Here is a 14,941-nt window from a genome sequence, read left to right on the forward strand (position 1 = left end):
ATGATGTCACCATGCAAAATGAATAAGCGTTTTTATAAAGCAACTTAATATCTAAAAGCTGTCATTTTCCATTAGATTGGGTAGAGATAAAAGAGAAAATTTATTGAATTAAATTAGAATACCTTAATGTTTTATATGTAAAAAAAGTATTTTTAATGAAAGAAATAAGTTTACCCGGTCCAATGAAAAGCAGCTTGTATTTTTGCAGACGTTGATACTAATGTATCATAACCAGAATGAAAGACGAAAAATATTACCCAGACACCCGTGGCACGTCATACCGGAAAAGGAAGAAAAACTTCGCACTTCGATATATCATGATGTAGTTTCCGGTTGAATATCGACTTCTCGCCATATTACAAATCGATTTCTCGTTCGAGTTTAAGCGCGCGTATATTAAACAGTAATATACTGTTTTAAGATAACAAAATTTTCAAAACTAATAAAGAAACAAACAATAATTATTATATTGCATTAATATACTACGAACTTAATTCGTAATTGTTAAAGTTTGTTTAATATAAATTAATATGCAGGATGTTAATTTTAAATCGAGTATGTAAATTATTTCCGTTACTACTAAAGTTAAGAAAAAAGTGACCTTCACAAGATTCTTTTTATCGCTTTCAAATGCTTCGAAACATTTAACAAGTCTTGAAATAAATGTATTTCACATAAAAAAAAAATTAAAAAAAACAACTGGATTGAATACAAGTTCTTTATTTACATTTTGTAATGTACATATGTAATAACGAAAGATAAGATATATATGGAACACATACACAATAGATTGAATTTATATATTTACAAATGTTTTATACGTATTACTTCATACATACATACAGATATTAATATTTGTGAATATTCCTATTAAAAGAAAATTCCAAATGTTCCAATCCAACAAACCAAGTAAAATGTATCACATTTTAACAATCGTTCCGATTTAATTAACAATTCCAGAAAAAACTCGGAATTGTGCAATAATTCAGTCTTGAAGTAACTCAAAGCATAATACGATAATATAATATAATTACAATAAAAAAATTTATCAGAGGTAAGAATTTTATATTCATTGCCCAACGACAATTTTATTTTAACATATTTGTGATATTAAAGGATACTCGCATAAATGAGTCATGAACATCAACATAAGTATTTTACAGTTTTAGATTATTCGGGATCAGGTGTTCCTTCTACATCTTCTAAAGATTCTTCTTCATCCTTCTTTTCCTTGGCTTTTGCATCAGGTACCCAGAGACCACTATCAACACATCGTTTCATGTGATAGGATGCTTCTTCTCGCGGCATTGCTGCTATTGTTTCATGTAATAAAGGAATATCTTGCGTTTCGAAACATTTTTTCAGAGACTAAAAGCAATATATTAATACAATCATATTGTACTTTAAGATAATAAATAAATGTATGATAAATTCATTTATACCTCTGGAAGACTTTCAAACACTTCAAGGGGATCAAGGCCACCAGGGCCAAGACGTGCTTTCTTTTCTTCTTCTTCAGCTTCTTTAAGAGCATCTGCTACTTTTTCAGCAGCTCTTTTACGTATTCTTTCCTTAAATGCTCTAAGTTCATCATCAAAGGAATTTTTATATTCTATTTCAGCAGTTTGAATACGACTGAAAAATGAACGAACACATGCCCTTGGATCAACATCAAGTTGTTTTGATAATTCTAAAATATATTGCATACATATACATTGATGGGCAACATGCTCCATTAAATCATGTTTCTGGAATCAATAATATATTAACAATATATATTCGGATAACAATTAAAAAATGTTTTCATAAATATATATGTACTTACTTCCTCCATTTCCAAATTAATACACCAAATCACCAAATAGTTTGCAGTATTTTCACATACTAACTGAGGATTTTCAGTCAAAAATATCTTACTATCATCATACTTTCTTAGCATTCCAAACTCTTTTAATTTCTTTTCATTTTCTTTAACAAACTGTTTCATTCTTCTTTCTTTCTCTTCATCTGTCAAACCAGTGTCATCTTCTTTACGAGGTGGCCTTGTGTTAATTACAGTTTTTGTAAAACCATCTTGCCCAATGGTATCAACATTCCAAGGTGTTAACTTTTCTTTTTTCTTTATTTCTTCTTCTTTCGCTAATATCTTTTTCTGTTCTTCTTCAAGATCTTGCAGAACTTTTTTCAATGCAGTTAAATCAGCTGAATCTTTCTGTTCACCTTCTAGCTTTGCAAGTTTTTCCTTTGTATCTTTTAACTTTTTTATTGTCCTAAAAATTGATATTAATTTTAAGACATATAATTAAAAATTTATATTTATTACTTATATTTAATGAATATATAAAATATAGAAGTAAAATTCTATTGAACATACTCTGCTTTTTTTCTTTCATGTTCTTGTTGCTCACGTCTTCGTTCTTCCATTCTTTCAATTCTTGCCTGATGACGCCATCTAAATAGTGATGGTGTATCAATGTTTGGATGAGTATCATCCTCATCATCTGAAATCTGATAAGTATAAATTTTAGCACGTTGTTGATTACTTATGTTATAATATTTTAAATATACTAATTTAAAAATATAAATACACTATATATAAAGAAATTGTCAACATTAAATAGTAAGAAACATAAATAAGAGCTTTCAATCATTAAAGTTAAATATTTAAAGAAATCTAATAATTTTTATGGTTAAAAAACAGTATACCCTTTCCATAGTTCATGATCAATAAGTATGTATGTACATGAATAAATGTTTATTAAAATTAAATAAATGTGCTTTAAATTTAGAAAATACATCACACTTTTTTCAAAATATGAATTAAATGTATCTTCCAAATTTCTACTATAACTCTAGAATATTCCATAAGCATACTGGACCAAAACTAAAATCCTTACCTCAATATCTTTCCATTTGCTGTAATCCACCATTGTTTGATGAGTTAGATGTAACTTTTATTTAATGTATTTTTATGCGACTGATTGTTTGGTAAATATAAATTGTATATAAAGTATCTCTTTGCTCCTATAAATGCGAAAATGCGACACCCACGCTTACCGAAGTTTAATTGTCAACTGCATTGACGTGAACGTAGGATTTGTATACACTATACACACGAGACAAGATTCGATGTATCACATCAGTGTCGCTCAACTTCCCAAAATCTCAAATTAGTTGAATGAAGAAGAATTATATAATTTATATATTTGTTATTAAAAATAAACTGTTTTTATATGTATGTATTGCAGTATATATAATCTGCTCCACAAGAGTTGTATAAGACGATGTTATGCGCAGCGCAGCTCGATAGCCTAGGGAAATTTCGATATACCTACTCTTTGATAATTGTGTTGTAAGCAAAACAAACAATTGTTTATACGTAGCATCGTCCCAAAACAATACTCAAGAAAATTCTATGAAATAGACATATAAACAAAAGTGAAAATGAATTTAGAATTATTAGGTACGTACATTCAGAATCGTTAATTTTAAACTCTAATTGCGTATTTACAAATTTATTAACATTTTTAATTCTCTTCTAGAATCATTTGGTCAGAACTATCCAGAGGTAATATACATGTTCCTGATGTATTATAAGTTGTTCATTTTTGTATCTCATTAATGTTATAATGTTTATAATCATTAGGAGTTTGATGGCACATTAGATTGCATATCATTAGCTGTTACTTGTACATTTAACAAAAGAGGAACTCTTCTTGCTGTTGGGTGTAATGATGGTAGAATTGTTATTTGGGATTTTCTAACCCGAGGTGTTGCAAAAATAATTAGTGCACATGTACATCCTGTGTGTTCATTGAGGTAAATGATTTAAAATAGAGTTATAACGTCATTGTATTTCAACTATACAATGTCATCATTTTCCTTAAACAGTTGGTCTCGAAATGGACATAAATTATTAAGCGCTTCTACAGATAACAATGTTTGCATATGGGATGTTTTATCTGGAGAATGTGATCAAAAATATAGATTTCCTTCTCCTATATTAAAAGTGCAATTTCATCCAAGAAATCTTAACAAATTTTTAGTTTGTCCCATGAGACATGCAGCAGTAATGGTTGATGTCGAGGGCACTCACAGAGTTATACCTCTTGATGATGATGTATGTAATGAACTTAATATTTATTTTAAACATTTTTAACATTTACTTACAAAGCCTTTTTACCTTACCATTAGAGTGATTTAAATATAGTTGCCTCTTTTGATCGCCGTGGAGATTATGTGTATACTGGAAATGCTCGTGGTAGGATTCTAGTTCTCGATGCAGAATCCTTAAACGTAAAAGCTTCTTATAAAATTTCACAAGGAACAGCTAGTAATACAGCTGTAAAAAGTATTGAATTTGCCAGACGTGGTTCTTGTTTTCTAGTAAATACATCAGATAGGGTTATTCGTGTATATGATAGTACAGAAGTATTGGCTTGTGGTAAAGATGGTGAACCTGAACCAATACAAAAATTACAAGACCTTGTAAATAAAACCATGTGGAAAAAATGTTGTTTTTCTGGAGATGGAGAGTATGTATGTGCTGGATCTGCAAGACAACATGCTTTGTATGTATGGGAAAAAAGTATTGGAAATTTGGTAAAAATTTTACATGGAACTAAAGGAGAATTATTACTTGATGTTGTTGTAAGTCATCAAATTTCTACTTTTTATTAAAATGATTGGTAAGATCATGAAAATTTATGTTATTACAGTGGCATCCAGTGAGGCCAATTATTGCTTCAATCTCATCTGGTGTTGTTTCCATTTGGGCCCAAAATCAAGTTGAAAACTGGTCTGCATTTGCACCAGATTTTAAAGAATTGGATGAAAATGTTGAATATGAAGAAAGAGAGAGTGAATTTGATCTAAGTGATGAAGATAAGTCAGTAGTACAAGGTGAAGAAGCTCAAGATGAAGAGATAGAAGTAGATGTTGCTTCTATTGATAGAGTAGCTGCTTTTTGTAGTTCTGATGAAGAAATGGAAGACATTGGTTCATTGCAATTTTTACCAATATCACCAGATGTAGAAGATTCAGAAGATAACCAAACAACACCACATGAACCACCTATGAAGAAACATCGTTCTCATGACATTCATTTGCAAGGTGCACCAGTAGATGGTAAGATATTTTGTACTTACTAATACAATTATAACCTTACCCAATGTGTTATTAATGTGTTTCTTTGTAGAAACCCATCCATTATTAAATAAAGGGAAAGATAAACCAACAACAAAAAAAGGAAGACCACGGTTGGAACATAGAAAAGGAAAATAATTGACAACATATTTATAAAATATGTCGTAAAATGCATTAATACTTCCTATGGAATGTTTCTTACATACTATTTAGTCTTACATGTTTTTGTATCGAAAACTTGTATAAGGGACATAAAGATATAAATAAATTTTATATATGTATATTCAATAAATGAATTAAACTTGATACACATTATAATACCTTATCACTATTTATCTATATTTCATGTAAGGAATTATATTGATTTCCTTGAAGGGTTGTTGAACTTCAGAGTGCATTATATTTTGTATCTTTTTATTTGGTATATTGCACAATTGTACAATTAATTATGGCCTGTGTTTCCTTATTGCTGTATTTATGTATATATGAAAATACACAATGAAGTGCACCTAACCTATATATATTCTGTTACTGAATAGCTTTAGAGAGAAATTAACTGATCAATAAATGGTTTATCTTATCTTATGCAGCGATTTCTAAATGCGCAATTAAAATTGTGTAGCATTCAGACTAACTGCTACGAGAGAGTTAAATGTTGTTCACAATGTTAATTTCAAGGGTATTGAAACAAGTCAATCAAAAATTATTTAATGTTCAAAAAAAAACAACAAGAGGTGTACAGTCCGCCAGAGATGTAATCTTAAGTGGCGGAATTATTATTATTAGTGGAGTTCTCATCGTTTGGTTATCCGTATTTCTTTATACAGCATTTTATTATGCCTACATGCCGAGTATGTCATACATACGGCCCGTACATTTGCAATTCAAGTGAGCTTCACTTTTCACTTGTACGTTAATCATATAAAAATAATTCAATATATTTATCATAATTTATATTGGTTCTTGTGTTCTGTATTACTCCAAAACGTTAATCAAAGTGCAAAACTTGATTATACAGCTCATTTCTATTACAGATCATGTGATGAACAAAAAGGGATTTGCAGTTTTCCATCAGCACATGTACAGTTAACAAATAAACAACAGCTTTTAATGGTTGGACAACCTTATAAAGTCAACTTACATTTGGAAATGCCAGAATCTCCAGCCAATAAAGAACTTGGTAATTTCCACTAGTTTTATAAAAACGCATAAAGTAAAATCCATTAATTTTAAGTTTCAAATAGGTATGTTCATGGTTTGTGCACAACTACGTAGTAGAGATGGTTTTCTTGTGGAACATTCATGTAGATCAGCAATGCTGCATTACCGTAGCACTTTACTACATGCACTTACAACATTTACATTTTCACCAATGATGATTTTTGGTACCACTGAAGAAAAACAGAATGTTGTTCTTGAATTGTTTGGTAACTTTGAAGAAGATCAAAGTCATCCAGTTACAATTATTTATATTGAGATACAATCCAGACACATTGAATTCTATTCTGCAACCATCATGATAAATGCACATTTATCTGGTTTACGTTATTTAATGTATCATTGGCCAGTTTTATCTACTGTTGTTGGTATTGGCACAAATTTGTTTTTCATAGCACTTGTGTGCACTCTTTCCTATCTTCACTTTACTACCTATGAGGATGTAGGAGATGATGATTTTAATTATGAAGAATCTAAGAAAATGGAAGAGACTGATGAACACAAAGGAACATTAAGTACAGAAGAGGAAGAAGGACAAAAAGCTACTCATGTTCGTAAGTTCTTTTTCTTTCTATGTCTGTTAACAAAGTATAATCGAATTGCTATTAATATGAGTAATTTTTTAAAGAATCGTCCGAGTCAACGTCTTCAGATGATACTTTCACGTTACCAGATTGTGTGAATGAACGTACTTTTGAGTTTTAAATGGTAAATATATATTACAAAAGTATTTATTTTTCTATATTTGCATACTCTATTAATTTCTTTATTGTGATAATAAATATATGTAAACAAATTTTTGATAAAGTGTATCTTCCTTTATCCTTCTGTTATCATCGGCAATTTACCGATAGGAAGCTACATCATTTTTGTGTTGTGGTTGAGAGCATAGACATATGAAAATATATACCGAGCCTTTGTACGAGGGGTAACTGATAATCGCGGTAAGGGGGGAACTCATCTGACTTCGACTATTTTCGTAAGCGCAGACTCGGGTATGTCCGGCTTTTCGCATCCGTACGATGAGTTGCATTGAACTTGTTGCAGTGAAGTTGGCTACAAATTCACTACGCATTCACGCCGCGTCGATGAATGAATGCGTGGCCAACTTCACTGCGACAAGTTCAATGCAACTCATCGTCAGTGTATGTATACCGCAGTCACATACTGTACCGCAGTTCACCAGAGTCCATAACTGCGAAAAGACCAGTTTTCGTTCTTCGCGCTTCTCCAGTGCGCATCTTCGCCCTGATTGGCGATACTCCCAAACGAAGTGGAAAGCGATTAGCAGAGAGCTCGCTGCGTTCCCCCACCATCTTCCAACCTGCGCGTCGCAGTTATGGACTTTGGTGAACTGCGGTATACATACATCACACACATGTGAAATGTGAGCCGAATATTACCGAGTCTTGCCGGAATAAGTCGATGTCAGACGAGTCCCCTCCTTGCCCCGATTATCAGAGCCACCCTTGCCTAAAGTAGCAGTTTATGCTCGGTCTATATTTTCATATGTCTATGGTTGAGAGAAAGAGAACGTTTCATTAGTTTTACCGTTTACGGTTAGATGACACTAGTGATACTATTTTCAAAGCGCGCATTATTATCAAATGAATAAACATAATTCTAACGTTAACAGAATGTTTCTCATTTACTAAATTAATTATTTTACAATAATATAATATTAATATTCCCTCTTACCGCAGTCAAAATTAAGTAACTGTAGCTACTTTTTCTGTAAAATGTAAACTTTACTAAAAGGGGTAAATGTATTCAAAGAAGTAGCGCAGCTATAAAACAAGCGTAACGGACGCTAATTTATCGCATAAATAAATGAAATCCTTAAAAGCTAGTAAGTTACATGCAAATACAACTTTGAACATATTATAACAATTCAGTGGATAAAAGGATGAAATAACAGTGCGCATCTTACCTTTGGTAGGCGCAATTGGCGCGATGTATATACGGTGCATAAATACTGTGAAACCGGTTTTCTGTGTTATGTTCTGCACAAGCTGTGCTCACTGCGGTGGGTTAAAAAGGAGAGCTCAAAGGAGCAGCACGAATTCGTGGGGTCGCCTTGTGTTTCTCCTGGCTTGTTACTCGAGATTCAGACAGGTGTGCGAACCTCCTCTCTGCCTCTATTTCTGTCCCTCCATTATGCGGTCTGTTCTTGAGGGTTCTCGATTTACTTAAGCCGTATTCACCGCGTATACGCGAGAAGTAAATCTGCACGGATTGGCTACTGCATTCGATACGCAAAACGAACAATATCCTTGATTGTAACTCAAAATTGAAAAATCAATTTCGAGCAATGTTGCATATCAAACACGCAATCAATACGCAGTTATTTTCACGTGAAATTACAGATTTTTAGAACCCTGTAACATTCCTACTTATCTTTAGTTACAGGGCATCGCGCAACCATCATTCGATGGGAAAACGTTTTCTCTTCTTTGCGAGTCGGTGATAATTCGATTTTTTTGCCGGCACGTCGAGTCGATCGTAGTCGAGTCCAGGTACATTCAAGCAGCTCGACGTAAAACAGTTCAACGACATTCCCGCAGTTACATTAACCGCAAAAATTCTGCGAAGAACCACGAACGTAACACGGCACAGTGGTTCGAAGAAATCTCCATTATGTCTTTCACCGTCATTTTTCATTCTGCCCTTGTCATTTATCCTCTTTCGTTAACCCGACTTCGTATGGTTATTAAATTGTACAAATAAGATATTTTGATATCTATGAAATAATTAGTAAGTTCACGATTTTCGTTTTGATAGTCCTTCCGAATTGTTATCCATGTTTATGGAATAAAAAACGTCCCATGGTCGGGGATAGTTGATTCGAGGGTTACTAACTGGGTTTATATGGCTTGGTAATTTTAAGAAATTCAATCAGCTGGCAGTTGGCCACTGGGCGCGAAGATCTCGTTCGCTTAACCGTCACGAAATGAAATCCAAGCGAATCTAATAAAACGGAAAAGGGACGCGTTTAAGGGTCTCTTCTCTGGATTTTTTCAGCTTTGGTATCCTTCGTAGTCGGAACAACTGTAAGAAAGTCGTGGTAGAGTTGTTAACAATATAAAACCCTGGGAGTAACTTCAAAGATGTCAAAATCAATTCCTCCAATTCAAAACTGTATATATCTATTCTTCAAAGACACTTGGGTACGTTCTTGAACTCATAAAGGGTCACTTAATTGGGGTCACCTTAAACACACGAGACTTTATACTAATAATGCTGAAGTCATAGGACTTTATTATTGATAAACTGGCGCATGCGGGCCTCAAGCACTTCGAGACCCGTGGGATTCCAAAGATACTCTGTATCTCGGTCATGTTCCATGAATTCGTGACCTACAACAGATTTTATGAGTCCTTGGTATCGAATCTCGTGGGCCTACATTTAATAGACATAATTCACACATAATTCAAGATTATTATTAATAGTTACTAACCGTTTAAGCATTTAGACGATCGTTTTCACATGATAAAGCTGTGCAAGGATCTCAAGTATCTTTTGTACTTGTAATCAATTTATCTATGAGCGTGCAGGTGTACAGGGTGGTTCTAACAACTGGGGCAATTTATACCTCTCTTCCAAGTGAAGTTGGAAAACAAACATCACTGTATGAATTTTTTTTTAAATATATCAGTGCATTTGCAAAATGCAAATACATTTTTTTTCTCAGATTTTCCAGCTTCACCTGGAACGGAGTTATAGAACGTCACAGTTATCAGAATCAGCCTGTATGCTCGCGTTCTAGCGTTGAACGCGTTGTTGTGCTCCTATTTTAGTCGTGTTACGCGATTCCGTGGCAAGACGGTGTAGCAATTTATTCCACGGCTATGTAATCGCGAATTACAACTATCCGCAAGGGTTTTCGCTGGATGGTTGGTTTGCTTCGTCCAGTTTGCTGCGTACGCGCCTCGAAGATAAGTAAATCCACATTCCGATCGAGGACTTGTACCGTTCCAGCGCCCCGCATACCGGTTCTAGTTCCTCTCACGAGAAATTCGAAATAAAACTTGACGATGTCGATACGCGTCTCTGATCAAATGCTACGTGGCAGCCAATAAACGTGATAAACGCTGCCCGGGACGAACGGCTATGCTCCAGGACCTAGACAATTTATCTTCGTGACTGTTGGTAATGAGGTCGCGATGTCCGTTTACCGATTCGACGAACCAGTTCCCGATGTCGAACTATAATTTCCGTGATGTATTCCTCGGCTCGAGGAAGAATCGATGCGAGCCAGTTTGCAAAAGTTCGCGAGAAAATTAGACGATACGGTTGAACTTGTCGCGAAGTTGAGCGAAATTTACTTCAAAATAGCGCGCTGTCGTCTGGTAGAGCGACAAGATTGACGTGGGATCGTTGTGAAACGATCGGTGTCACTTTGAGCTCGGTTCAGGTGAGCGACAAGTGTTATCGTGGTAATTTAACGAGCGTCTGAAGTGGAATATGTGATATATGTAGAGGTGTTATTATGTCGCTCGTTTGGATCAGCGTCGCGATATACGTTTTTCTTCTGACTTTATCTCATTTCTTTTTTATTATGCAGAAAAGATAACGAAGTATCGGATCGGTTCTGCGATTTGCCATTTAAACAGAGAGAATTCGTTTCTAGGATTTCCTCCTATTTCTCTTTCACTTGCTCTTATATATGACGAAGCAGTGGGGATGGCGAGTCGCTACTTGGACAGGTAGAAATCTTGTCGCTTATTGTTACAAAGGTAACACACTGTTCTCCTTCCAACCTCCGCACGACACTTTATTGGCACGGACCGTGATAAAAAGTCGTCACGTGTCAATTTTTAGCACCCCTGAATCTCGTCTTACAAAACATAATGATTGCTGAAACAAGCGGTAAAAAATCACTTGTCCGAAGAGGGACTATGTTTGCCAAGCTACCTTCTTTCAACGTTGAAATGCAGTTGCCACCGGAACGAATCGCTTCGATACGTTTGCCCGAGCCATACATACTTGTCCCCCATCACCACGAGTAAAAGTATAATTTTCGAAGCAGGACACTCACGCTTCGTCGTGCCATTTCACGGTACAGGAGCTTTGAACAATCAAACAACTTCGTCTTCAGCAATCTCTCAGTGTATATTTGTTATCGGATTATTGCGTTGATTTTTTCTCTTTTCGGACTCGAATTCGTCAAATGTCGAAGACAATATTGTAGTAACTTAATTATTCGTTTGAATTTGCATTTAAATGAATTGATTTTCAGTTGGATAAACATCGAAACACGAGCAATGTTAATGACGACCGACTAATTGCACGATAGCAAAGATTCAAGTTTTTCTTATTTTTCTACTTGATCAGTTTCACCGATGCGTCAGTTCCTTCTTATGATCAATCTTAATGAACTTGCGATCTTATCGTGGCCCATCGAGCTTGAAAAACATCCGGTCGTTTATACACTTGTTAGCGCGTGAATTTTCATCGATATGTATCGCAATTGTTGTAATTGTTTTCTTTGATTCTTCACATTCCTTTTAGATATTTGTATATATGGTAGTAATTGAAGGTTATCGATATCGCTTTTTAGAAACCACCATTAAATCCGTAATTCTTGATGATGGTTTCAAAGGTGTTTCTGTAAAGGCAGCTAACGCTTTGCTAAGGGTCTCATTAAGGATCCGTAAAATTGACGTTGCGTCACTAATTGCTGCTTGGCTAGTATCACAGTCTAGATAGTTTCGAGTTTCCTTTGTAATGGCCGATCGGTAAGTCTTCTCGACTGAAATTTATCATTTCTATATCGTATTCGTTGCTTTGCTCGTTATGTACAGAAATCAAGTAAGGGAGATCGGGGTCGAAAGTATATTACTTTTCATAAAGCGAAACTGCTGTAGTTCAATAATGTCAGATACCTATGTAAGATTTTCGTATAAAACATTTTTCAGTAAATATTATAGTTTTCGCGTGATCGTCGTTAAAAGTCAAATTGGTACTTTTGTCCCGATCTCCCCTACACATCGACAGTGGTAATAAGAATCTGATAATTCTGTCGCAACGAAGTCCTTGATGTGCTCGTATTGCGAACTCACGGGTCATAAATTTTCGATGTCAGTAAACAGGCTCGTTTTTTCCTCGCGAGGGAATCCAAGACGGAAACGGGAGCGACGTGGAAGAGTCTGGCATTATGGTCGAACTACCTTAACAGAGGAATCTTTCAACGATTCGATCGAAGAAGCAGTTCGCCCCGGCAAACCTCGTTAACTCGTCGAACCGATGTTTTGTTCGACACGAGCTAGGGGCTCGCGATTGAGACACCTTCGACGGAAAGCTTTTTGCTAGGAGTTTTCCAAGCGAACGAGCGCAATCGAAAGGGGAAGCAGAGTCGTCGGTGAGGCTGATACGCTCGCTCGAAGGATATTGCGTCGCGACAGAAACGTCAAACGTGTTGGCCGAAGAAAATCGATAAATCCGAGTGCTTCCGGATATGAAACGAGATTAAAAATACTTTAAGCTCGCTCGTACGCGAGCAGGAAGTCCCTTCAAAGCAGCCTGTTTTAAGAAGTGACTGACGATGAAGATGGGGTAATGCAAGAAAATGGAAGAGCAACGAGATAGAAGCGTTGGATCAAAAGTGCATTCCAATAAACAGCTGGACCGGGGCTGTTCTTATCAACGCAACGCCGAGAAAAATCCGTCTGAACGAGACTTGAATATCGAAGCACGACCCTTTATACCCTCTCTCGTTATCCTTTTTTCGTGTATTCTTATGCAAAAGCAGCTCAAACGTTTTTCCACCGTGATCGTTCTCCGACAACCTAGGCGTCCTCTTCCAGTTGCAGTGTGATGCGAATGTTGCAGAAAATACGACTTGCCGGCGAGGAGGGGATAAGAAAGAGCAGAGAAAGAGAGCCGAGCCGAGTCACTCGTAAAAGCCGCTCGTCATCGTGATCGTCGTCGAGCCGGTGTTTTCTAGCATCGATCTGCCAGTCAGCATCGCCTTAGGTGAAGAGGCAGCAACGAGAAGGCAAAAGTTGATAAGCACTGGCGTGTAAGCGTGGCCCCGGATTCCTGAACCGGTCTTGAAACAACCACACCAGAGCCACCATCTTATGGTGGTCGCTTTCTGTCCCTCCACCCATCTCGAAACCCGTTCCCCTCTATCTTTCCTTCTACCTGAAGCCACACGACAGGTGCCAGCGGCGTACGCAAGGCCCAAAGAACGACCGCCTCCTATATTTACACTCTTCGCTGACTATACGGGCCCCGAGAGCCTGTGTTTTCGCCCGTGAGATTAGGTGAAACAATAGGGTGGGAAGTTATCTGAAAAACGACACGCGAATGATCGAGAAACCTGTTTTCGTTTAGATTGCTGCCGTTACTGCTGCTGCTGCTACTGCTGTTGTTGCTTATTGGTTCACAACCAATAGTCTTCTTGTTGCAATTCGATTCCTGCAACTTATATGAACCGTTTACCTTGGCACTCGAAGGTAGGTGAAGGGATTACCGTAAACCTGTTCGGGTGAACTTATGGGTCACGATACTACGAAATGAAAAAATTAGAGGTGAAGTAGTTCTTTTAAGAGGATTCCAAAGCTGATGCGCACAAAGGCAAGGTTTCAGCGATAATGGGTCATTTATAAATCATATCTAGAACAGGTGGCTACGGCTTAAGAGATTTTGTATTTCAGAGCCCACGTTAAGGGCGTTCGACTAGCGAAATTCGGTGAAACAAGGGTGGTCGAGCGAAGAGATCAGAGAAGAGAAACCGAAGCACAAGAAGAAGGGCCTTCGAACAACTCGCGATCGCAGAACCTGTTTCTGTACCGATCCCTGAACGATTGGGTTGCGTTACGTTGTCACGTTGTAACGATTGAAACCTGATTCCCGATGCTTTTGGTCACTCTCGGCCGTACGTTTCACGAACGGCTCGAATACCTGCGTGAGGTGTAAGTGGGTCCTGGTGGCGACGCGATCCGTAATATCAGGTGGGACAATCAGGAGACGGAGGGAAGGCAAAAGGTATCACGACACAGAATTACAGAACCAGTTTTGGCCAGTGGTTCGTAAAATCAGCTGGGAACCCTGTTATCGGAACATTCTGATCATTAAGCGGTGCCAACGCGTTGTAAGTTAAAGTTTTTGACAAACAGAACGATTACGATATAACGTTTAGATAACTTAAACATTGTACACAAGATACGTGCACGTAGGTGCTGTACGCGAATCTTGGATTACAGTAATTTGAAAACTTTCCACTTGTACGTGGATGTAATCGGATTATAAATTCCAGCAGATCTTAATTTTAAATTAGAAATCGATTCGATGAAACTTTCATTACATTCGAGAGCAATATCAAACGTAAACTAAATAGCATCCGATAACGAGCTATTAATAAAGATGGAATATAGGAAGCAAACCCGCATATTTCATGCTGCTCTATACCATTTTGGAATCGCGTTTGAATGAAATTACGAAGGTCCCGCCGAGAGAAGGATCAAAGGTAGACAAAATACCGGTTCCAGGACCTTAAATTCTGTTGTACCGCGTTCCTTCGCGGTGAATTTCTTAATTAACGAACGAATCCTTGACATTCCTACAATTCATT

General features: G+C 36.4%; 3 protein-coding genes across 3 annotated transcripts; 2 read left to right on the forward strand and 1 right to left on the reverse strand.

Annotated features, from left to right (window-relative positions):
* Positions 1 to 871: 871 nt before the first annotated feature.
* Positions 872 to 3,038, reverse strand: Cdc37 (cell division cycle protein 37). Its single transcript, XM_034316094.2, has 5 exons — positions 2,898 to 3,038; positions 2,375 to 2,508; positions 1,826 to 2,270; positions 1,443 to 1,748; positions 872 to 1,368 (listed from the first exon to the last, which is right to left on the reverse strand). Exons 1-5 carry the CDS (start codon positions 2,928 to 2,930, stop codon positions 1,171 to 1,173), a joined length of 1,116 nt encoding a protein of 371 aa, XP_034171985.1. The 5' UTR covers positions 2,931 to 3,038; the 3' UTR covers positions 872 to 1,170.
* A 283-nt stretch (positions 3,039 to 3,321) lies between these two features.
* Rbbp5 (retinoblastoma binding protein 5) lies at positions 3,322 to 5,420 on the forward strand. The gene is made up of 7 exons (XM_034316093.2): positions 3,322 to 3,463; positions 3,543 to 3,568; positions 3,647 to 3,819; positions 3,892 to 4,120; positions 4,195 to 4,650; positions 4,719 to 5,127; positions 5,198 to 5,420. The coding sequence occupies exons 1-7, from the start codon at positions 3,445 to 3,447 to the stop codon at positions 5,281 to 5,283; spliced, it is 1,398 nt and encodes a 465-aa protein (XP_034171984.1). The 5' UTR covers positions 3,322 to 3,444; the 3' UTR covers positions 5,284 to 5,420.
* Positions 5,421 to 5,529: 109 nt separating this feature from the next.
* Seipin (lipid droplet biogenesis associated protein seipin) lies at positions 5,530 to 7,152 on the forward strand. Its single transcript, XM_034316095.2, has 4 exons — positions 5,530 to 6,033; positions 6,180 to 6,325; positions 6,390 to 6,917; positions 6,992 to 7,152. Exons 1-4 carry the CDS (start codon positions 5,798 to 5,800, stop codon positions 7,066 to 7,068), a joined length of 987 nt encoding a protein of 328 aa, XP_034171986.2. The 5' UTR covers positions 5,530 to 5,797; the 3' UTR covers positions 7,069 to 7,152.
* The last annotated feature ends 7,789 nt before the right edge of the window (positions 7,153 to 14,941 follow it).

This window comes from Osmia lignaria, chromosome 15, assembly GCF_051020975.1.
Source record: "Osmia lignaria lignaria isolate PbOS001 chromosome 15, iyOsmLign1, whole genome shotgun sequence".
NCBI lineage: Eukaryota > Metazoa > Arthropoda > Insecta > Hymenoptera > Megachilidae > Osmia > Osmia lignaria.